The 23,809-nt window shown below is 44.1% G+C and overlaps 1 protein-coding gene across 3 annotated transcripts; it reads right to left on the bottom strand.

Moving 5' to 3' along the window:
* Nucleotides 1-533: 533 nt before the first annotated feature.
* LOC133353639 (calcium-regulated heat-stable protein 1-like) lies at nucleotides 534-22,829 on the bottom strand. Of its 3 annotated transcripts, none has more exons than XM_061570033.1 (4): nucleotides 22,739-22,829; nucleotides 11,723-11,939; nucleotides 11,208-11,330; nucleotides 534-7,270 (listed from the first exon to the last, which is right to left on the bottom strand). In XM_061570033.1, the coding sequence occupies exons 2-4, from the start codon at nucleotides 11,893-11,895 to the stop codon at nucleotides 7,114-7,116; spliced, it is 453 nt and encodes a 150-aa protein (XP_061426017.1). In that variant the 5' UTR covers nucleotides 11,896-11,939; nucleotides 22,739-22,829; the 3' UTR covers nucleotides 534-7,113. The 3 variants fall into 3 exon arrangements, with proteins under 3 accessions (XP_061426017.1, XP_061426016.1, XP_061426018.1); XM_061570032.1 differs by having other exon boundaries at nucleotides 22,288-22,801; XM_061570034.1 differs by having other exon boundaries at nucleotides 11,723-11,904; nucleotides 22,739-22,762.
* Between the last annotated feature and the right edge of the window lie 980 nt (nucleotides 22,830-23,809).

The following is a 23,809-nucleotide window of genomic DNA, read 5'->3' as shown; positions in this document are numbered from 1 at the left end:
TAGCGAAGAATGTCTGTCGTCCAGGACTGGTAGATTGTACACCAATAATGAGATGCATGCCACACATTCCTGCGGAGGGAGCTGGTAGGAACGTTGGGTTGCTCGGTCAATGGCCAGGGTCAACGGCGGCGTGGTGTATTCCGCAAATATGCCCGACTGTGAGGGCGGGCACAAGCCGGCGTGAGTAGGTTAAACGTTGAGTTTTATAAGGGCACCACGGGGTGACCCAATACAGATTTGAGTGCCATCAAACGGCAAGCAACCTGGAAACCTTGCCTGAATTACCGTAACGTATCTGTTCTCTGAAATGAACTACAGTATATATGCTTGCCATATGGTCTATAAGCGCTACATATTCAGTTATTTTCAATGAGTATGCCATAAACCACAGACAAAAGACACGAGGCACAATACTCGTGTAGGATTCCGATGCCGACCGTGCATAGCTTCAGCCAAGCTGTCCAGTGTGATCACATTACAGTTGTTTCACCAATGATGACTTTTGACACCTGTTTTAAGAAGACATGCATCTATTAATTTTGAGTTTTTAATAATGAATGCACAACACACGTCAGTGATTCATTAAACAATGCGTCATAAAAGCAAATCCAAACCCCTATCCCCGGTCTGTGGCACTAGTTCCACATGCCCTTTATCGGCCTCACCACTGTGTCAGGCTGAACAGTATCTGTTTGGCTGTCTCAGTGTCACTAAACAGCGTTACAGCTGGTACACATTTCGTTGATGAAAACAAAAGCTTGCGGAGGCGTGTTGCCTATAACATCGCTCTTTAAAGGCAGACTTATTGGGTCATGCAGATATCACGTGCTGCAAGGCTCCCAAATTCACACAGCTGCCATATCCTGTCTACCCGTGCAGAGGTCAGGCGGTAACAGTACAGCAAGTGGGTTCAAAACGTTAGTGTTATCCAAATGTATGCATGGGTTTTCTCCAGTAACCTCCGTTTTCTCCTACATACAAAATCCTCGAAAAGAAATTGACAAAACATGTCAACGCAGGTCCCTGAATGCTTTGTTTATATTGTGACAAGACTGCACAGGAAACAAAATAAAACTAAATTAAATCACGTTTCGGGAGCAACACAAGCATCCGTCATCATGTGTGAATGCTCCAGCAAAATTACTGTAGCGTATAAAGAGAGATATTTAGCTAATAATAGCTCTTCATACGCTACAGTAATTTTTATTTTATTTAGTTTTCACCTACGTGACTTTACCGAAAAAAACAAAGAATATGTATCCTTGCAGTCACGAAAACTTCAAATCTAGAACTGCACAGGAAATTAACTGGATTAAACTCAACAGATAAAAATGTGTAATTTCAAATGTAGCAGATGATCAGAACGGAACAATGCTAATTTTAAAACATAACTGTCAGACATCAAATGTTAAAACAATTATGTAATATGATTACAGGAATTAAATGTCACCAAAACTGTACTTTGGGTTGGTTACTCATACAGGGATTAATTCTGAATCATTCGTTCTCACTTGAAGACCCATGAGAAACTGTGTGAGATGATCACCTGCTGAGTCCGCAGGTGGTTGAGCTACACATCGTGATTTCTCAAAGCCTCCCTGTGCAGGGGAGGGTGAGTTTTTCACACGCTTGTGGGTTTCAAACGGCGAAACTCATAGCTTCAAAATAAAACTCCATATTTTCCAAGGATATGTCAGCCCTGGTGACGTAGCGAGACTTTATTTGATTACATGATATTCCAAGATGGTAATTTGTGTTCAAACCTCTCTTCAGGTCAGTGATTACTTCAAAAACCTCAATGCAAGCCAACAAACTCAAATTACACTTTCAGTGATTAAAATATTCAGACCTCACGGCATAATAGAAAACCCACATTATTCTGCAGATACAAGAGGGCACAATCAAGCCAGCCATAAACTGTGCCCCTTTAACAGGGGATGGTGAAAAAAGGTGAAATTTGGCAGATGATGTGGACTACACTTCCATTTCAAAAAGTTGCCAAGAACTGTTCAACGGTCAATGTAATTTGGAAGATGCAAATGCTTCACTTGGGCCTCAGATGCACAGCACTAAGCAACTGAACATGCGATAATTATCTGCAATATAGTTAATCTGTTTTGTAGCCCAAACTGGTGAAGAGACATGTGGAAACAAAATGACATGGTTCAATTGATCTGTTTAAAATATATTTTTTTGGCATATGGGGGCCATTTTGGATTTTTTTGCATCTAAGCGGCATCCATTTTTTTCATGAGCTCACAAACATATCGATACAAAGATCAATACGACAGAACACTGCCAATGGACATCAAAAAAATTGGAAAACAGGTGGGCATCTTGACAAAATGGTGACCATCTTTGATTAGAAGGCGATCAAATTTGATGCATATATAATTTCATGATTGTTTTCTGCTTCACTAATCAGGCTGTTGTGAATACACGTGCCCACGTACAATGAACTATGGGAGTTCCCCCTATGACACAGTACTTCTAACTCGTTTTTCAGTTGCGGAGTAGACGTTATTATTGCTCTGGACTAATAGTCAATGAGCCGAGGTCAAATATTTTACTCGTTGGTACCACCTGAAAAGGAAACGCGTATGTTGCACCCGGATCTTTAAATCGCGAATAAAAGTAAATTATTGAACGACCGTATAGTAAGTACGTAATCAGATAAGCCATTTACAGAAACGGTTATCACTAAATATTTGCCACTTAAAACTGTTACCAAATTATGTTCTGGCCCATGGACTATAAGTGGTCTCTGATGCTTTTGACAAAATCTGAAACAGACACCGTGCAGACTGGTGTGACGAGCACAACATCAACCCAGGATATTTAAAGAATCCCGAATGAGAACACTTTTACAGGCACTTTGTCACCTTAGTAAGTCTCGTCAACCCTTTTATTTCAAATGTCTTTATACGGCATTGCCCTCCACATCGCTCCCCTCTCCACAAGTGCCACTGGTGCCACTTTCCATTAGCACAGGGAAGGCTCAGTGGACGTCGCTTGTAATTATGGGCTCATAATTGCAAAGAATTCACATCCAAAACAGGGTCAACACAGGGTCAAGACTTCTACCACCACCATCTTTCCTTTTGGGGTCAGTAAACTGAACACTACCTGTTGTGACTGCACTATTTGGTATAAGCCCAACAATAGGCTGTTGTGTTAAACTGCTCCCTGCCATAGTGATATGTATTTTCAAGAATTGGTTCTGGAGCCTCGAGAGATGAGAAACTCTTAGTGTTCATTCGGAGTGTGAGGACACTGACCTCTCATCACCATACCCAGGACAAATATTTCAATACAATGCAAATTTTACTTTTTGTTGTCTAATCTGTAGGAATAAAATAGCAAGTTTAACTTTACAGGAAAATATTCGATTTTATTAATATTGATCACTTTTTTCCCATTTTGACACAAAACTCTACCTTTTGTGGTTTCATTTGGTTGTAATCACCCTGTCGACGATTATTCACAGGAAGGCCTCATACAAATCCAGGTCCAAAGGTCGGAAAAGCAACCAGTTTTCATACATGCACGTGTTTGTGCAATGGCTTTGTAATGAAGCTGAACGAAACCATCCCAAAAGAATAAGCAACTCATTCAGAATGGACTCAATCCAAATGATCAACTTGGTGCTGTACTGATCAGCTGGGTAGCACAATCATGAAGTTGCAAGATAAAATCCCAGAGGTCAACTCAGCCTTTCTTTCATCACTGCAAGGTCAATAACCTTGATGCCCCCGTGTGAATTCACCAGTGGTTGCCCAATGGACCAACCTGTCCATGCCATAGGAATATGGAGTTTCCAACACATGCCTATAAAGAGATTAAACTGTTTCACACTTGCGTATGAAACCTTCAATTGCTTCACTTTTGAGGGCTATAATTCCATTTCTGTAAAACCTCGAAAACATTTAACTCCTGTTGACTCATAAAGCACTTGTTATTGCATCCTCCAATTTCTTCCATCTTAAGCATAACATACACGGAGAGAAAGCTTGGTTTTTGGTAGTAGTAGCTGTGGGCAGAGCATTACAGAACTATGGGGGGAATGGAACGTCCATGGTCCGACATACTGTATAAAGATTGGTGCCACAACAAAGCATAATATTCAGTTAAAACCACATATCTAAAGATTATGAAATTCATGACATTTATTAACTCGTGTTTAGTTGTTTGTAATTACCTTGCGTGTTTTACGTGCCATTTGTAGAAATCTGAACGCAGAACTCTGGAACAAACCCAAACTCGCCAGTCTAGGCTGCCAATCGCACCCACATCTTTATGTTAATCTCAGTAATGTCTGTTGCGAGAAAGTGGTATAATAAGAAAGACAAATGCAACATTTTCATGACCACTGACAAGGAGGCTCGGGAGACCAGGAACAGCCGGTTACATCCCTATTAGATTCCAAGATCAGTACCACGACCCACATCCGTGTCCCCATGAGCCACAAGGCAGTGGGCTCAGGCCCTCTCACTGTCCCCTGCCACCTCCTCCTGTCTGCCCTCCACTGCCAGAGAATGGTGCTCAGGAAGTGATCTTAAACATGTAAAACATTTGTTATATTTAATGCATTCTTCAGTTAGGTTAGGCTACCGCAATCTAAAATCTATAATTTCCTTAATCCTACATTTTTTTTAAATCCAAAGACCAATGCGGATTTCATAGTAAATGACCTCACCGACATTACTTCCCATTCCTGCATCACAGCAACGTCACGCCTGATTGCTCATTCAAGAGCCTGTTGCTCCAATATGAAACTGAGGTCATGAATCCATCTACCTAGTCCTATTATCAAACCCTCTTCAGTGAACATTTGGTCTAGTAAGACTTCCATAGGAACATGGACCAAGTCAGAATGCCATCTAGGACAGTCAACACCCTTGCCACTGGTCATGAAATGGCAGCAAGTTCTTTCAGGTGGGGTTATGAAACTATTAATCAAGTGCATTACAAGGTTGATCATTTATTGTTTGGCCACAGGCTTTTTCAATTAACTTCAGAACTTACGATGTCTCTTCAACAAGCTCCTCTTGCCACAACCTGTGGCAAGGCCATCGCACATACTCTGCGAGTGGTTCCCTTTATCATTCAATGCACGTTTACGTATTTTTCAACTCTCTGGGTTGGGCAAAACATTTTTATTACGCACATTTAAATCACGTAATTTTTTTGTGCAGTCATTGGTGGTGAGATGGAACCAACTTCTTTAGTTGGTTCTCTGTGTTTCGGCTTGAGCGGCGTACTGTGTGATATGCCATCTTAAGTTTTACTCCACGTACTGAGAGTTTCTTCAAGAAGAGAAGCTCCCAGCATGTACAGCAAATCATTGGACGTCGTGCCAAACACCACATGGTAGAAGCCAAAAACACATCAGAGAGCTTTATAGAACAATCACAAAAATATTCAAAAGGGTTTCACCTTTGGGCAGGTTGGAAACTGGAATTCAAACCCAGGACTTCAGTGATGTTGAGCGAGCGCTCCAACACACCCTAAATTTAAGCTTTCCGATTTAAAGCTTTCGTGACTGCAGGGATTCATATTCTTGGTTCTTTTGGTAAAGTCACATAGAAGGGAAATAATAAAGTAATCGTTTAAGATTTATATTATTTTATTTCCCTTCTACGTGACTTTACCGAAAGAACCAAGAATATTTAAGCTTTCCCTTAGCCACCTCTGAATACCAGCCTTGATGCAAAACTTCAATGAACGTTATCCTATTCTGCAGAATTCACAGCAGCCATTCATAACAAATTAAACTATTGAAAAGCAAACGCATTCATACATACATGTACATGCAAGTGTGTGTAGTGGTGCATACGTGCATGTCCAATGCTATGCATCCTAATAAACTCAACCATATCCAAAATTGTGATGGCCTCATTATATAATGCACTCAAAAAGGTCAGGTACATTTCCTGATTCCGCAAAAAATCTCTGCTCAATATGGAGGTAATTCTAATAAGCGACTGAGTGAGGCTATGATGTCTGGGTGATATACGCGCATCTACACTACCAGACATGATGTGCTGTTTGCTCTTTAATGCCACTTTGCATATGATACATAAAGCATTGCCAGATATTGCCAACACAAGCATGTGTTACGGCATTTGAACTAAGACAATGTCATTCCCCATTATATAGGCATGGTCCCTGACAAGAAAAATGGCCTTATTTTGACTCTCACTAGCTGGTTTATGAGCTCCAGTAATTAAGCATTTAATAAAGGCCTTTGCTAAAGGAGCAATACACTTAAACACATGGTGTGTCTGCAATTGTAGTGAAGTTCCTGATTAACTGTATTAAATGTGCACTGTTTGGGCAGGAGCCGGCTGAAAGTCTAGGGGAATAGCGGAGGCCAAAGGGTGAAGATGGGTGGATAAGTGTTGCTTCAGCCATAAATGACAGTCGGTGATATATAAGTATTACAGATGAAATTTCTACAGCTGCAGTTCCTCAGAATTATGAAGTTTTGGAGGGCTTCCAGTTTCTGGGACTTGTGTCAGATATTAATGTAATGTTGATAGAGTTGGTGAGAGATCAGTGGACTTAAAAAAAAAGGAATGTTAATATATAAATGAACCAATGATAGAGGGTTTTAATTGGAGTTCAACTGAATTTGGGATATTACATTTTTTAAACAAACAATTGCATGGCATTTCTAATGGAATTTTTGAAATGTGTACCAACTCAAAAGCAGCTTTTTGATTTATTAGAAAAGCAAGATGTGACACTTGTTTAATGTGAATTATACTTTGAACTTAAGATAAAGCAGATTTAAACTAGAAGTCATGGGGATAGAGGCCAGGAATGCTTGAGGAGTGTGTTGAGCTGGCTCAGATTAATAACTCACTCGCATTTATTTTACTCGGGGACCTATGGCTGGCTGCATCAATCAACTCACGAGCCCTAAGTTTCCTATCTAAATCCGTGTAAACTAAGGGAAATGTTACCTCCATGTGTGATGCAACCATCCAACGGACTAGGAGTGAGTGTCCCCACAGTCAAGTGTGTTTAGTGTGAGCAGAGGCAGGCAAGGCTGGCTGGTGGGGCTGGCTGGTGGTCGAGATGAGGATGGAAGGCCCAGGTGCCCTGGTCCTAGATGGGGTGGCCAGACCAGGTCTCGTGCTTGGACCCTGGCGCCAGGTGAATGATGCTGACTTCAACTGCCTGATGCTTCTCCATCTTGGGTGGGATGCAGCATAGCTTGTAGCACACCTCGTCGCCCTCCACCGGCACATACTCGCCCTCCACACTGCGAGGTACACAGGGTATGAGAAGACACGGACGCACAGATACGTGAACACGGGGGGGGGGGGGGGGGAGCATGGGCGTGCGCGCAGAGGATATGTGGATCCACTGGTATGTGAAGACGCAGTACACAAATATGCAAATATATCGGTGCGTGGAGATGCAAGTGTGTGTAATTGGGGACGCATGGATACATGTACACAGTCACAGGAACACGAGGGCATGCACACAGAGAGCTGGGACCACGCACAAGCATGCAAGCCAAAACATGAGCAGGGGTAACAAATGCTTCCCAAGAGATAGGATGAGGGTCACCTGTGAATAACTCACAGGTTTCAGTGAGTCGCAGTCACTATCCATCACTTTCATATCTTTAAAAATCATACACACACAAAAGACCTCAACGCCCACGCACCCACGCATGCACACAAACGAGCACAGGAAAAGGCATGAGTGCACAATTGAATGCATATACACACGTGAAATACAAAAATGCCTTTGAGATTACACAGTTTATTTTTGTAAAGACTGCAGTGAAAGCTGAGTATGTTGTTGTTGTAAGGCATAAGACATTCACAACCGGCAGCCTTCGTATCTCTCATGCTGAATGCTGACCATAAATGCTAATTATAGGCTGAGATGAGTTCGAATTTGCCCAGATGAGGCTCGGATACACATGAGGAGTAATGGAACCCAGACCACTGGGATCATAAAATCACTACAAAAGCCACTACAAAGATCCCCTGTTTAGCAAGTACTGTTAGTGAGCACCATTTTAAGAAGGCTATGCCTTCTGAGGGCCACCTTTGAATCCTCATTTAAGGCGGAGTCAACCTAGGGGTTTCCTCGGACAGGCTGAGATGCAACTTGTCACATAGGAACAGCGATCACTTAAATCATGGCCACCAAATTTACAGTGCGCGAGCTACTGCACCACCGCACCGCACACACAGAAACACAATACAGACTGTTGGGGCTAGCTCTGTTAGCGAGCACCTATTAAGGCCAGCATGGCACAAGTTGTGGTTGTGTGGCGAGCAGCATGCTCGGCTGCTTTTGTCTCCCCAGTGATGATGTTGACATACTGCTGTAAGTACTCATTTAAGGCAATTAACCTTGGGGAGGCCCAGAAAAAAATTATATACCGCTCTTTTTACTGTTGTTGTACATGAATAAGACTCAAATCTGTATCACCAGAATTGTAGCAAAGCACACAAACCACTACTCCACCACTCCCCAAAAACAAAGCTGCACCCACATGCACGTCTTTGTCCTTGGAAAGCAAATGACAGGAGCCCCGAGTGACCTTCATCAGCAAAGGCCACTGATGCGAGACAGCTCACAAGGTGTATGTCACAATGTTACATAATAGCACCCACACACCCACCACCTCCTCTGCCCTTGTAGATGTAGTACCAGCTCAACACAGCTCCCACACTCGCTTAGACATACAGAGACGGATGTCTCCCTTGACATTGGTCTACATGGGCTCTTACCTCGTTATAAAATACTTACACACGCATAGCACACACAACAACAACAACCGCCATTCGCCACTAAGTGGCGGTGAAGGCACACACACACACGTGTGCACACATGCAGACGTGCATGCATATATACAAAAACAAAGATTCCTTGTATAGCCTCATCAGACTGTTGGGGAAAGTGCTATTTCTCGAGCACCTATGAAGGCTGGAACGGTATGCAAAGGAATGGGTGGCCAGCACCACACCTGCCTTTGCCTCCCCAGTGGCGACGTTTTTTTCATACACTGCACCAGGCACTCATTTGAGGCTGAGTTGACCTAGGGAAGGAGGCCCAGGACCGTTTCAGAAAATCGTCACTGGTGTTGGCCGTGAGCGGAAACGGAACTCAGGTCACCGAGTTTGTAGCGCTGCTACACGCTACACTACCGCTCCCCCCACACGTACACACACAGGCAAACACGTACATGCATTGTAATGACAGGGTGCCACCTGTCGATCAGGAGGGGTAATCACAGGTATGGGCGCGTTATATAATAACCAACTAGAAGGGGGGCGTATCTGGGTTCAAGGTAAAAGGCGGGGACAATCGGGAAGCTCCAGGAACCTGCTCAAAGGTTCTAGAAGGAGGCGTGGCCGGAGGCGGGGCCTGGCCACGCCGGGAAGTATAGAGGGGGGACGTAACCGAAGGTTCGGGGCTGTCGTGGGGTCCTGGGTCCTGGCTGCGTCGCTGCTCACCGTCATCTCTCTTCGTCGTCCGGCCGCATGGCCGATCATCTGCACGGCTCCCAACGTCGTCATCGCTACTTTAGTCAGCAAGCTATGTAGTTAGATGTCGACGATGGGGCTGTGTAGAAAGGTTGGCTGTGCGGAGCTATGTAGATATGTTTCTTTATATCGCCCAGTGTTTGTGCCCAAGTGTGAGAAATAAATACGAAGCCCTCTACACGGAAGTCGCTCATTACACATGTATGAAAACATGTGCAAACGTGTTTGAACATGCTCACAAGTACACTCAGACGTGTACACACTGACACACACTAGCTGACAGAATACATCCTCTATAGTTACAATAAATGCCTCTGATGGTGATGGCACCACACAAAGACAAATATTCCTAATTTAGCCTGCACAGAATGTTGGGGCCAGTGCTGTTCATGAGTACCTACAAATGCCCGCAGGTTGCACTCAGCAGTGGTGCTATTTATGAATTCAGTGCACCATTACACCAGGTAATGAATTCAATTCTGAGAGGTGTTAGCGAAGGTTCAAATTGTTACTGTAAATGGTTCTTGTTGTTCAGTCAGGAATTTAAACTAGCTCACTGGGGATCATAGCACTATCACTCAACACAGACACATGCATGCACACATACATACATACACACAAAACAAATATCCCACATTTATCCCAACAGACGGTACTGATGCTTACCCACTGCAATTTATTACTGCACCAGGTAATAAATTAAGGCTGAGTCGACATAGAAAAGGCCCAGAAACGATTTGGATATCACTCACCACTGAAGCTTGTCATGGCCAGAAATTGTTCATAACGCAGTACGCTAACCACTATTGTACACTACTGTCCCCACAAACACACACTCACCCACGCACAAATCCACAAACGTGTATAGGCACAAGGACAAATTTGAAGTCTTTGGCATCCTACACCGAGGATGTGAATCTTTATCAAATTAATGTCCCTTCCTTACAATGGAGAGCGCCCAGTGAGGTGACTCACACTGTAACCCGGTGACACGAGCACGGAGGTTTTGTAAGAAACATTTACAGCACTGGCTTGTGCAGGCAACCGAGCCGCACAGCCTGTCCCAGGCCAGTGACGCGTCGGGTACACTCATGTGAATGAGATTCGTCGTTGGTTGTATTCATTCATGAGATCCCTGGTCAGATTCTTTCAATCTGTGAATCCTGCTGAACACCTACCACAGAGTCACATGGTTGTGGTGGTTGCATTCAGTCAAATGGTTGAGCTCACGCGACTACGTTCAATAACGTGGTTGTGCCAAGTCACCCGGTAAGGTTTTGTGCATGCAACCTCATTTGATGATGCGGATGCATATGGTTACGAGGTTTGGGGAGCGGTAAGGTCGCGATTATCGCGCTGCGCGACGAACATGGCTATCCGTGTTCGATTCGCGCTTACGACCAAAACCAGTGACAAATATCTGAACCGGTCCTGGGCCTCCCCTAGGTCGACTCAGCCTCAAATGAGCACCTTGTGCGGTGCCTAAACATCGCCACTAGGAAGACAAAGGCAGCTGGGCATGGTGCTGACCACCCACCCCCTTCGTGTGCCGTGTCGGCCTTCATAGGTGCTCGCTAACAGCACTTGCCCCAACAGTTTGTTAAGGCTACACAGGGGGATCTTTGTCTTTGTGTTCGGTTAGTTGGTTGTGCCGAGTTCAGGTGGTTGTGTTTCGTGCAGGTGGCTCACTCTGAGATGTGCACATAGATGTCGGCACCGCCCCCCTCGGGGGTGATGAAGCCGTGACCTTTGGAGCGGCAAAAGAATTTACAGACTCCCCGGTACGATGGGCCGGCTGCCGCCCTCGCCGCTCTGCAAACAACATGCACATCCACAGAATGAGTGGTGAATCAAAGAGTATAGAGAGTTAAGAACGAGTGGTGCTTTTTGGTCAAAGGCATGTTTTCGTCAAGAGAAATATCAATTTCTGAGCAAGAGACTGTCAATTTTCTTACAGGTGGTTGAAATAACCTCATGTTTGCATTAACTAGAAAACTAAGATAATTACTAAATGAGAACCACAAACTAAGATGTGACTAATAGTCTACAGGTTGTCATCGACTATGTTAAAACAATGACTCAAATAAAACAAAATTCTGACTAAATTAACACTGTGCATGTTACACACACCACTAGAACCATCACCACACAACCGTGTCACAGCGGTCACCACTCGCTATCCATGTGTGTGTATGCACACTCACGCGGAGTACGTGCGAGATCGGCGCGTGGGCAGCGGGCTGGGCAGCAGGAAGTCTCTCTTCGGGGAGAGTGGCGAGATGGAGGAGAGCGAGGTGGGGACGTCTCCAGGCCCCGTGGGGCTGTGCGGGGCACGGCGGGGCGACGAGCCCGTCTCGCTTGCAGAAGGTGCTGACATGGTCTGGGTCTGGTACCACGAGGGGGTGGGGGGGAAGTCACAGCCTGCAACAGAAGAAACAGCCGGGGAGGAGCAGTGTGTTGAAGTATCGGTCAAACAATCCCGATACGGTGTGAGGCCTATATCCAGCAGCAGAGTTGACAAAGTAGAAACACGGCTGCATGTGTTTACCAGGACAATATACACTCACATTCTTACTGAACTCAAAGGTGAGTGTCTCTTAATCCCAGAGGGGATGTGTGTCTTACCGCAGGGGAGTGTGCGTCTCCTGGTTGTGTACATTCATGGGTTAAGTTGAGAAATAAACTGAGCTATCAGAACAATAGTGGGGTTTTGTTGACCCATGGAAGCAAGAATTAATTGGGCGGCAGGTAGTCCGAGCAAGGGTAATGGGTTTAATCGTGCTTTAACGACTAAGTCGGCATTTGTATTTCAAGTAGGGATTACATTTAGGATTCAATTTTAGCATGTCGAATACAATAATATCAAATGCGACAAAATCATACAAAGACAGACAGCTATATTACCGAATGGCATGCAGTACTGCCATTAATTCCATCAATTTTTAACCGACTCATATTTACAAAAGTATTTTCATAAAAAGTGAAAATTTCTGTCAAGTCCACACATTTTTGTGGCATTCAAAATACATTTAAATCCAAAAACAATTACAATTTGTATTTACTTTATAACAAAGAGTTCAGTAATATCCCCTCACACCACCCCCCAAGATAAAGTTATTTTCATTTAAAACAATTTAACTTGATCATACCTCGGTATACGACCGCTTTGGAATACGTATAATTTGGTATACGTCTGTTTTGACGAGAGAGAAAATGTCTTGGGATACGACGTCTTGCTTGGGATATGACGCGCTTGCTAGAACTTGTATGGGTCGGGATGAGTCACCGCGTACCCGCGTAGACCCCGTTCACGACTTTCAATTTATTTTCATTTATTTCTGCATTTATTTTAATTTATGTAAGCATTTAAGTAATAAGTAGTGTCAAAATTATTTTATACAACCCCATTAATGTATAATATGCGATATAAAATATAATTTCTTATACTCTGGAACAGATTATTTCCATTCCCTTTATTTCTTATGGGAAAAATGCGTTTGGTATACGTAATTTTCGGTATAAGTCCTACATTCTGGAACGAATTAACGACGTATACCGAGGTACCACTGTATTTGTATTAAGTCAAAACTATTTTTCCACCTGCTCAATGAGTATGGGTGCAGATTATTACAAGAGTCAGTATCTGGTTAATATATAAAGAAATATATATATATTAATAAATATATAAATAAAGCTTGTTACAATGTATCCTATGAGTGGAAGACCTTGGGATTGGTAAACATCATCAGCTAACGCAAAATACAAATCCAATCAATGTTCAAACTGTCCTTTCACACACTATGAATTACAAATTAATCAGCCATAATCAAGCCATTACTGGATAAAGGCTTCCCAAAGCAGTCGTCATCTCTCACGGATCTGCGATGTGGCAGCAGCACACAAGCCGATTTCATTTCTCCATCTGCGCAAAAGATGTCAAGGATGCGTTGGGTCCATTGGTTGCCAGTCTTTCACGTGACTTAACCACCCGAATGACAAATTACCGTATGGAATTTTATATTGAACAATTGCAATGCTATGGTATTGCCCGAGGTTTTTCAAACAGGCCTTGCATTTTGCAAAATCTATTAAGTACTACTTTTTTAAAATAAAAAAACAATATCACAGATAGGCATCTGTGTGTTAAATTGCAAATGTCTCCTATTTGGCTGGAAAGAGGTTGCTTATGGTGGATATCATTGTGGCATGTACTAGAGAATATACTTGCTGATGACCGATACCAGTGGGCTCAAGATCAGCATTTGTGGAGGTTACTGTGAAATAATTTTTTAGTGACTGTGATTGTCACTGTATAGTGCCGGGCTTACGAAGCCACGGCGGATAATGTGTTGGCATTACGTGTAGCCCGCTTACTGGGAGTAGTACCAGCCCTAGCGGGGCTTAGGTGAGCGCTGCTCAGTGCGGAGGCATCACGTACAGTGTGCGGTGCGGGCTCCCGGTGATGGAGCGAGAGGGAGCGTCTGCCATCCAGGGTTACGTTGGGGCATGATACGCTGGTTGACCTGCTGACACGTGACCGGATAATATTGGAGGGGGGCCACCGGTGGACGGGGGCCGCTGGGCGGTCACGTGGTCTAAAAGAGCTCTCGGGAGCCTTTGAGAAAGAGCTCGAGAGATCTGGAAGGTGGGCGGGGCAAAGGGCGGAGCCAGCCCCAGCCCAGGGGGGTGTAACGGGACCCCTTGAGGAGCTCGGGGTTCTTCGTGTGCTGGTGTGAAGAAGATCTACGTCGGGAAGAAGAAGCCTCTAGCCACGCAGTCTGGGACCCAGCTCGTGGTCCGGGCCGAGATAGCAAACCGTTTCTAGTTCTGCCGTAGCGTGGTTAGATGGGCATTCAATACCCGAGTGTAGATTGTGCAATGTTATGTTGAAGTTGCTAAATAAATAGTGTTGCTCCCAAGACAACGTCTGCGACTCAGTTGGACTCAATTTGGATTGTGCAGGTGACGACAACCATCGTCCAGCAATATAAAGTGAAAGAGCAATGCTCACAACAATGAGCAAAGTCAGGCGAGAAATCACAACAATATTGAGGGCAGGTAGAGCATGTGTCAGTCACACCAGTCTGTTCACCAATAACATTTGGATTTTCCTGCAAGAGGAACCTTTGCAACACGTACTCGCATGACACAAGCACTATGGTTGTAAATGTCAGCTGTTGTGTGTCGGAGTGTAAAGCTCTTTTTCCAAGGAGACATTGAGAGTGTTGCTTCGTGGCAGGGGCGATAGTGCAATGGAGAGAATGCATTTGGGGTTGGATCACGCGGGTCAAACTCCACACAAACGCCAAACATGTCCCACAGCCAGTCACATTGTACAAACACACACAGAGCACCACACTGCTGCTTCGTGCACAAAAACATTAATTTCTACGACTTTATTTTTTGTTGTTGTCCGAGCTCTATATATTCGTTAAAGTAAGTGTTACATAACTATTTCTAATGCATGTAAAAACTAATTACGGAAAAATAATTTGTCCAAATATATATACATGGAGTGGAGTGGCGAAGCAGTGGTTCGTGCACTATGTTATGAAACCAGTGACCTGAGTTTGATTCCTGGCCACAGCTAACTTCAATGGAGAGTGACACCTAAACCAGTCCCATGCACCCATTCCCATTCACCAACACGCACGAACCAGTGTGGCAAAGTATGGTCAAATAATACACATGAATGACAGCGAGGGGAGGCGTTCATCCGACAGCAGATTACACCCAGGGTTGTACAAATATACTTCTTTATAAAAAGTCAAGGGCACAATCTGACTGGAATCCAGGATGTATTGCAATGATGATGAGTTATGCCTGAACGTATTGGACCTAGATTTTAAAAAAACGTGAATAAAAATGTAAACTGCAACCCGCACTGACCAGCTTGGCTATGTGAGGTATGGCTGCGGGTCAAACTCACGTAACCGGGTATACAGCGCAGTGCACAAGCCACTGCATCGCAGCTCCACTCAATGAAAAGAGCATGTCCTTGGGAAAACATGATTCTCTGCAGATTGCTAGAACAGATAATAGCAGGAACAGGCATTAAACCCTTAAATTAAGAAGACTGTTAATTTCAAGTTAAGTTTTGTAAAACCAAAAAACCTAAGTTTTACTGAAACACATGTCAAGAAACAGCATAACGGCATGACACAGCAAAAGTGTACAGTGACCATTTTGCCTAAACTGTGCTGTTGTTTTCAGCACCATCGCATCATCTTCACACTCATGATGTCCGTGACCCCATTTCAATGCACTCCATTCCCCATACACCATCTGACCTAACACTGCAGCGATTTTAAACAGGACTCACTGTGTCAACTGTTTATCATATGAGAAATAGGTGACATGCTTTAGCAAACAGGTAACCTATTTATAAGTTTTGTTCATCACTCTAATCTTTATGTTAACCCCCACAGATATTTTTTACAGATGAGAAGGATAAACTGTCCCTGCCACATCAATCTGGCATTTCTACTGCAAGCTCAAGGTTGCCAGCACCACCCTCATACTCGTTACATCCTTTTCCACTGGTACATCGAAGCAGAGCCAAAGCTGGGCCCAATGGTTATGGGTGGTTTTCGACCGGATATTTTCCATGCCATGCCATAACCATGCGATGCTGTGCCAACCGAACAAAACATCTTAATCTAATTTGGAGCCAAGAAGGGCCAGGTCTCATGAAGCGGTAATTGCATGTGACATCAGTTGGTATAACTCAAATACAGGATCACACAGCATCATCCATACGCGTCTCTACATTACCCAACGCCTGGAGACCCGTAGTGGTCTGGCGTCGCACTGCCCTGGCACAGCTCAGGTTTGACAGTGGGAAAAGGGCTACATGGATATGATTATGAAAAATTTAGACGTTAAAATTAGTTAGTGAAATTGTCAATACAAATATATAATCCACTGGCCTAAACTAATTCCATACGAAAGTTTTCCAATGACATGTGTTTATTTAATCAGGACAACCTTGCGCTCATTTCAATACCACTCAGGATCATCAGCAACGTGCACCAGGAATAGTTACTTACAATGTGGGCTCAAAATTGGTTGAACTACAGCAGTGACACTATAACTGTATCAAGTTAAACTCAAAATGTATCCTGGTTCAAACAAACATTTCAGGTGGTGCAGAGCCAGTGGTGGAAATTCCAAATCTTCACAGTACAGAATGGTTACGAAACTTTACGCATTGTATTTACCCCGATGGGATGATGGTTCAACCTCCAACATTAAGTTTAAGCACACAAAGCAGGGATGAAAGGTTTAAAAAATATATATTATACATACAAATAAATAATATACAACCCTTTTGTCAATCCAACGGTAGATGAGGGCCTTGCCAAGCCCCGTTCGGTCTGAGAGGTTGTTTGGCCATACGTCATGACCGCTGGTGAGTGCAGGTTGGTGAACACGGGGAAGGGTGGCTAAGATTGCTTCATATATCACTTGCCACCAAGGTAAGCTATGGTTGGTCAATACATTCATAACAGGTTTACAGTTCTTGAAGACTGTTTGTTTTATTCTTATAACAGGCTGATGAAATATATGTTTTAAATGTCTACGATAAATCTACCTATACATTTGCAATTCCACCATCCCATAAAGCTGGTCATGAATATTGTGTAGTACTAAAAACAAAGTTCAACATATAGCAGAGCTGTTAAAACTCTAGCCTGTGGGCCAAATCTAACCCGTGAACCCATTTAACCTGCCCAGTGGTGTTACTCAAACTCAATGAAAGTGCTGTACCCCTTCATATTTATTTCTTTGCACTTCTCTTCCATTTCATATCATTTCTGACGACATCTGTCTCCTGTTTATACATCTCTCTCTTTTCTGAACACCTCGCTCGCTGACCTGTATTTATTATATGGTTGTGGCCTCTAGTTCTAAGTATGTGAGGCAAAGCAGTCCTCAATGCAAAAAGTATGAACACCCATTATGTTGGGCGAGAGAGAATGAATATCGGTAATACATACTTTTATTGTCCTTCCAATGACAAATACCAACAATACAGCTGGATGAACTTAGTTTGGAAAATAAATCTCAAAACATGCTCAGAAAACTGGACATGCACACCTGTAATCCATGACTTGGAAGTAGCGTTGATGGAGAATCTAGAATTGGGCAATTATTTTCATGAGTGAATCCACCAACAGGGCAACACACAATGGTCCCTGTAGAGGCCAGTATTATAAATAGGTTTCTGCAGGTTATATTCAGTGTTCTCACTTTCATTGTTGTGGGGTTTATCCATACAGAGCTGCATAAACGTTCAATAACTCTGACCCCCAAAAAATTATCGAGACTCCGCAAAGCTTTCCGAGGGAAAGCTTTAAAATATAAAAAACACTGGATTTGAAAATGTTGTTTGGAATGGCAGTCACCCCAGAAAATGTGTTTTTAGTCAACACTAATCACTGAGCCATGCTCTGTGCCATGTACACTTGAGGCATAGAATTGCACAATATGAGCGAATTTATACCGTATAGTGTTCCCAATTCAAATTGGATTTCGAAACGCTGGACATAGCACACAGTGTGCGAGTGTATATGTGGGGAGTGGTCATGTAGTGGTCGGTGCACAACACTACGAACCCGGCGACCAGTTCGATTCCCGCTAACAACAAATAACAGACAAATATTTGAACTGGTTCCAGGCCTCCCCAAGGTGGACTCAGCCTTAACGAGTACCTCGTCCACTGGGTAAACATCAGTACTGGGGAGACAAAGACGGCAGGGTGTAGTGCTGGCCACCCACCATCTCGTGTGCCATTGCCAGTGGTTACTAAACAGCACTTGCCCCAAGTCTCTTAAAGGCCTTTAAGGGGGATCTCTGTATTTGTGAGTGCATGTGGAGAGTGGTAACTCAATGTTCAGCACAAGAGTGGTGGGAAACTAACAATGGTTGGTGTGTTTTGGATAGTCTGGTCTTCGTCATAAGGTGGACTTGCTCAAGACAATGACGACTGCCACAAAACACTCAGTTGCACAGATAGCGCCCCCTTTAATCCTTTAAAAAGATGGCTCATTATTAAATTATGTTATCACGAGTACAGTATGTTAATTAAATGGAACAAAATTACCCAGATAAGATCACATTTCAATACAGATGACCAGCAAATCATAACTGACCATACGATGTCTCAATAAAGAGCTGGACATTCTGTAACACCCAGTTATAATGTACAGTACTGGTCTTTTCTTGGTCAGGGTAAATTGAAATTGTTTTTTTCATCTAATGACATTATGAAGTTTAAATTATATTGAGACCCAAGTCTGTTTTGTGCAACGTGTTAACTTAATTCCTTAACGTAACCAAGGCAGAGCAGGCGAGTGTGCTTTTGGAAAACTGAAATGAATAATGAAAAGCAACACACCAATGGGCCTAAATAATACAGTATTTAAGAAGTACATAAACACGGACAGTGATAACGTAAATTGAACATTAGTTGAAACGTGTCATAATTAACGACGAAATGACATCTTCTTGGTTCTTTCGGTAAAGTCACGTAGAAGGGAAATAATAAAATAATAAAAATTAAACATTAAAATTCTCACGACGTTTCGGCCACAACGCAAGCAGCCGTCCTCAGGTGAAGAACAGGACAGCGTCTGTCTTTCTGACAGACCTGTTCTACACCTGAGGACGGCTGCTTGCGTTGTGGCCGAAACGTCGTGAGAATTTTAATATGTTTAATTTTTATTATTTTATTATTTCCCTTCTACGTGACTTTACCGAAAGAACCAAGAAGATGAATCCCTGCACTCACGAAAGCTTCAAGACGAAATGACAGCCAAAGGAGGTGACATTCCCAAGAGGATGTCCACTGGAGAGATGGAGTGATTAAATTCGCTCGGGTGTGGCAGTGAATGGGCAATTGATGGTTTGCTGAATCTCAAGATCCATGAGATACGAGGCTGTCATCCAGCAGTGGTTTGACAAAGGGTTGTAAATAATTCGTATGTATTACCATCCTGCAGTTATGTTGATTTCGGTCAGTTGATTTGTTTTAGTTCAGTTCATTTTGCACTCTGTGCCATGACACATTAACGTAAGTCTGCTAGTTTTAATAAGAGTGTCACATAGACTCGCATTCACTTGTACAGCAGATTGGGTGTACTTTGGCAATGTTCCGCTAAAATTACCACACAAGTTGCGTGGTTTGAACGGTGATACTTGTGGCAAATAACTGCTGAAACTTTGGAACAAGCCGTGTCTGTACTCGAAATAAGTATAGGGCCTCTGGGTATCTAGCATGTGTGTGCATGTGCACGTCGGTGTAATATTTTCACGTGTGTTTATCTTTTTGCCTGCATGTGTCTGTGGGGAGCAATGGAATATGTCGCTGTGAGCGCACTGAATTTCCGAATGGCAACGTAGCTGTGTACTTCGCCAAAAACAACGATAATCTAAACCTGCCCTAGCCAACCAGGGCCTAAAAAGGCCAGGGCACATCACAGCATGTTGACATCAAGACACTTCTACCAATCGTCTGCAAGGTTTAAACGCTATTCTTCACCTTAAAAACGTACGTTTTAAATAATTAGTATTCCTTGTGCGTCTCACAACACGTGCGTTAAATAGGAATTGTACTTTGTAAATGTGCAATGATTCAACGACTTACGCCAGGCTCATGATTTGTGAGATCCTGGTGAATACGTGGAGATTGTGCCCAATACCACACGATACAACCAGAAACACATGGAACAAAAAACCTTTACAGATTATAGGTCAAACCTCTGATATGGCAACACTGCCTAATGGCTACGATCAATAAATAACAGCTCTGGTGAAGTGTACATGGATGTCTCAGTAGCAGCGTGCACAGCCCGTGACTGTACGAGGGTTTTCTTTTTGCCATGTGCCATAGCCTATTGAGTTAATCAGGCAGTGTGCATTCATGTGGGCAATCAAGAGAATGCTTTCATCCAGCAGTAAAAGGATCATGGCTGTTGAAGTTGATGATGGCACATTTGTGTGACTGTGTAATCCCAGAACCTCCCAATAATCACGGTTGACTACGTACGGCGCGAAATAAGTTCAACACACGGTACATACATTGTTGGTGTGTGGTGTGGGTGGGTGCAATGTTACCACAATAACAAGTTGGAAACGGAAACAAGAACCGGACATGTGAGAGCTCAAACTCCACACGACTTTCACACAAACACATGGCGCACACACACCCATCACACGAACTCTGTTGTACACGTGAAGTTGCAAACCCAAACCAATACCAACTAATCAAACGGTACATAGAGTACACACACAATGGACACTGCTGGATCAAGGTCATTACAGTATACTAAAACACACACACAAGATCCCACACGCCCATGCCATTCTCACATTCGACAACCAATTCGATGTTTTGCTGTACTGTATTTATGAAAGTCGGTGTCTTTAGTGCAAGGTGCTAACTCATCTCCGTTAGCTAGTGGCAATTCCACATTACCATGGCAGAGGATCAGTAGCCCTCGACACAGTCAACCACTGCTGCTGCCATGCCACACAATGGTACCGATTTTAATCGACCCAGGATATGATGGGCACCCATATACTTGTGTAGTACGGTGTACACACATTCTCATACAGATGCGTTTGGCTGATGAACACACTAAACCTATTAACACGAGTACAAAGCTGAAAAAAACACCAACATAGTTCACAAAGGCAAACCCAGGCGTGATGTAAAGATACCATAACCGTGGCTGCAGTTAAAGAATGTAAGCACTTAAAACAATAACGTAATGTTCATACATTTGCATTATTAAACACACCCGGGTGAATGTATTTCGAGTCAAAGTCACACACATGGCAGTATATAATCTGTCGAGGTGCACTTCCAGGTTTACATTCATTCTTAAGATAGTTGTTTACCAACACAACAAACTGCCCCCGTTTAGTAAATCCACTGCTGTAAGCTGGACGAGGGATATTTGACCATACTTCACCATGCTGGTAAATGTGGGAATACATAAAATGTTTCTGCATTGCCCACCAACTACTACACGTGTTATTGTGTATGGCGGGCACCCATCAAAGCAGCATGCAGGAAACTATAACTTTGGTAGCTTCCGAGACCTTTTCCAGGTGATGAAGATGTCATAGGTGAGTTTATACTAACAATAGAAAACGCAAATCCGCATGCACAATACGCATTTAAAACAATACTCGTTTCTTTGATCCACAAAATGTCCTCAATAGGCCCAATACTGTATACACCAACACATAACCATTCGCATGTGGTGTTTAAGTGTACAGAGTACTGTATTTATACATTATAGGTGGTAACGAAATTAGAACACAGTAAATCAAATAGGCCAAGCCACACATTGTGCAATTCGAGTGCTAAAATAGTGGCCCTCGCCCGTGAAATGTCACGATTTTAGACTCTCTTACCCCAGACATTTCTTACTTTAAACAAGCTTCGGTGTTTGCCACGGTCGATTTACACAATTACACAAACTCAGCCTTAACAACAATGCACACCATCCACTGTGCTGTGCTTCTACACGCGAAGACGACACGTGTAGAGGACGATGGCCATGCCGTTGTTACCACATCGGTTCGCGATACAACACAACACAACGCCAGTGTTCAATTAACCACGACTTAAGAGTTAGCCTTCCCATGATGTTTAGGGGTAGCAAGTTCTGTTTAGCGAGCACCCAGGGCAGTGTTGGGGCCAGTTAGCACACCCGGCCGTCTTTGTATCCCTGGCTCCTTGACGATGTTCACTCACCTCGAGTTGGGAAGCCCTCCGGGGAAGGGCGTTTTCCCTGCGATTTTGGCGCAAACGATTGCACCTCAGTTTATGTTCGTCTCCCTTTCTTTGTACGTCTATCTTCTCACTCGTGTGTATCAAGCCCTGCACAATTATCTCTCTCCGTGTGTGTGTTTGTGTTTGTATGTGTCCCTCTGTATACGCCTCTCTCGTGTCTGCCTTTGCCTATCTACGGTGTAGCTCTTGCATGTGTTGGCAAACCACCACACCACCTCCCTCGGCGATTCCTTTGTACGCCTTCCCTGTCTCCCAGTGCAACGTTTTCACCTCTATCTGTGTGTGTGAGTACGTGTGGGTGTACAGTGTGTATCTCGATGTCGTAGTTACTACCAGTGGCCTCCTGTGCAAAAAAACTAAGTTCTAAATATCTCGCAATTGACGCGTGCACGGAAGGAAGAAGACGACTCACTGCCCCGATGATCCTCCTCCTCCCTGTGCGAGCCTCTCACTCTGTGTGTGCTCCGCGGACGTGCCGCTCTCCCTCCCTCCCTACCCAGCAGACCCCAAGTCCCACGTAGACATCCGCGGAAGTCGACCTCCACTGTGCGATAAAAGCCACGCGGTGCAGAATACGTCCCGAGTGGAAATCCGCGGAAGTGAACCTCCACTGTGCGATAAAAGCCACGCGGTCCAGAATACGTCCCGAGTAGAAATCCGCGGAAGTCAACCCTCCACTGTGCGATAAAAACCACGCTGTGGAAGCTACGTCCCACGTAGAAATCCGCGGAAGTCAACCCTCCACTGTGCGATAAAACACACGCGGTGCAGAATACGTCCCGAGTAGAAATCCGCGGAAGTCGTCCTCCACTGTGCGATAAAAGCCACGCGGTGCAGAATACGTCCCGAGTGGAAATCCGCGGAAGTCAACCCTCCACTGTGCGATAAAAACTACGCGACGCAGGCAACGTCCCGAGTAGAAATCCGCGGAAGTCAACCCTCCACTGTGCGATAAAAACCACGCTGTGGAAGCTACGTCCCACGTAGAAATCCGCGGAAGTCAACCCTCCACTGTGCGATAAAACACACGCGGTGCAGAATACGTCCCGAGTAGAAATCCGCGGAAGTCGTCCTCCACTGTGCGATAAAAGCCACGCGGTGCAGAATACGTCCCGAGTAGAAATCCGCGGAAGTCGTCCTCCACTGTGCGATAAAAGCCACGCGGTGCAGAATACGTCCCGAGTGGAAATCCGCGGAAGTCAACCCTCCACTGTGCGATAAAAACTACGCGGTGCAGGCTACGTCCCGAGTAGAAATCCGCGGAAGTCCCACCGAGACATTGACTCTGCAACAAACCCACACGTGCTACGTGCTGGGGAGGAGCGGTGGGGAAACCGGTTAGCGCTGCACTGCGCCACCGGACCAGCGAACCCGCCCGGCCTGCATTTGATTGAACACCGACTACGGATGTTGTGATGCATGATAACGGTCCTGAGTGCCCCCTTTCCCGCAACCTTCACGGATAAAAGTGGTGAAATATGTA

Source organism: Lethenteron reissneri, chromosome 44 (genome assembly GCF_015708825.2).
Source record: "Lethenteron reissneri isolate LAM-NWPU_2019-01 chromosome 44, ASM1570882v1, whole genome shotgun sequence".
NCBI classification, from domain to species: Eukaryota; Metazoa; Chordata; class Hyperoartia; order Petromyzontiformes; family Petromyzontidae; genus Lethenteron; species Lethenteron reissneri.
The sequence above is the reverse complement of the archived record's forward strand: the minus strand, read 5'-3'. Positions and strand labels throughout refer to the sequence as shown.

Bases quoted from the DNA above. Each gene is read 5' to 3' on its own strand.
- LOC133353639 (XM_061570033.1), bottom strand. From the start codon at position 11,895: ATGTCAGCACCTTCTGCAAGCGAGACGGGCTCGTCGCCCCGCCGTGCC. The intron at 11,331-11,722 runs GTGAGTGTGCAT...TGTTGTTTGCAG, and splicing joins CGATCTCGCACGTACTCCGC to AGCGGCGAGGGCGGCAGCCG. The intron at 7,271-11,207 runs GTGAGCCACCTG...TGTACCTCGCAG, and splicing joins ATCTATGTGCACATCTCAGA to TGTGGAGGGCGAGTATGTGC.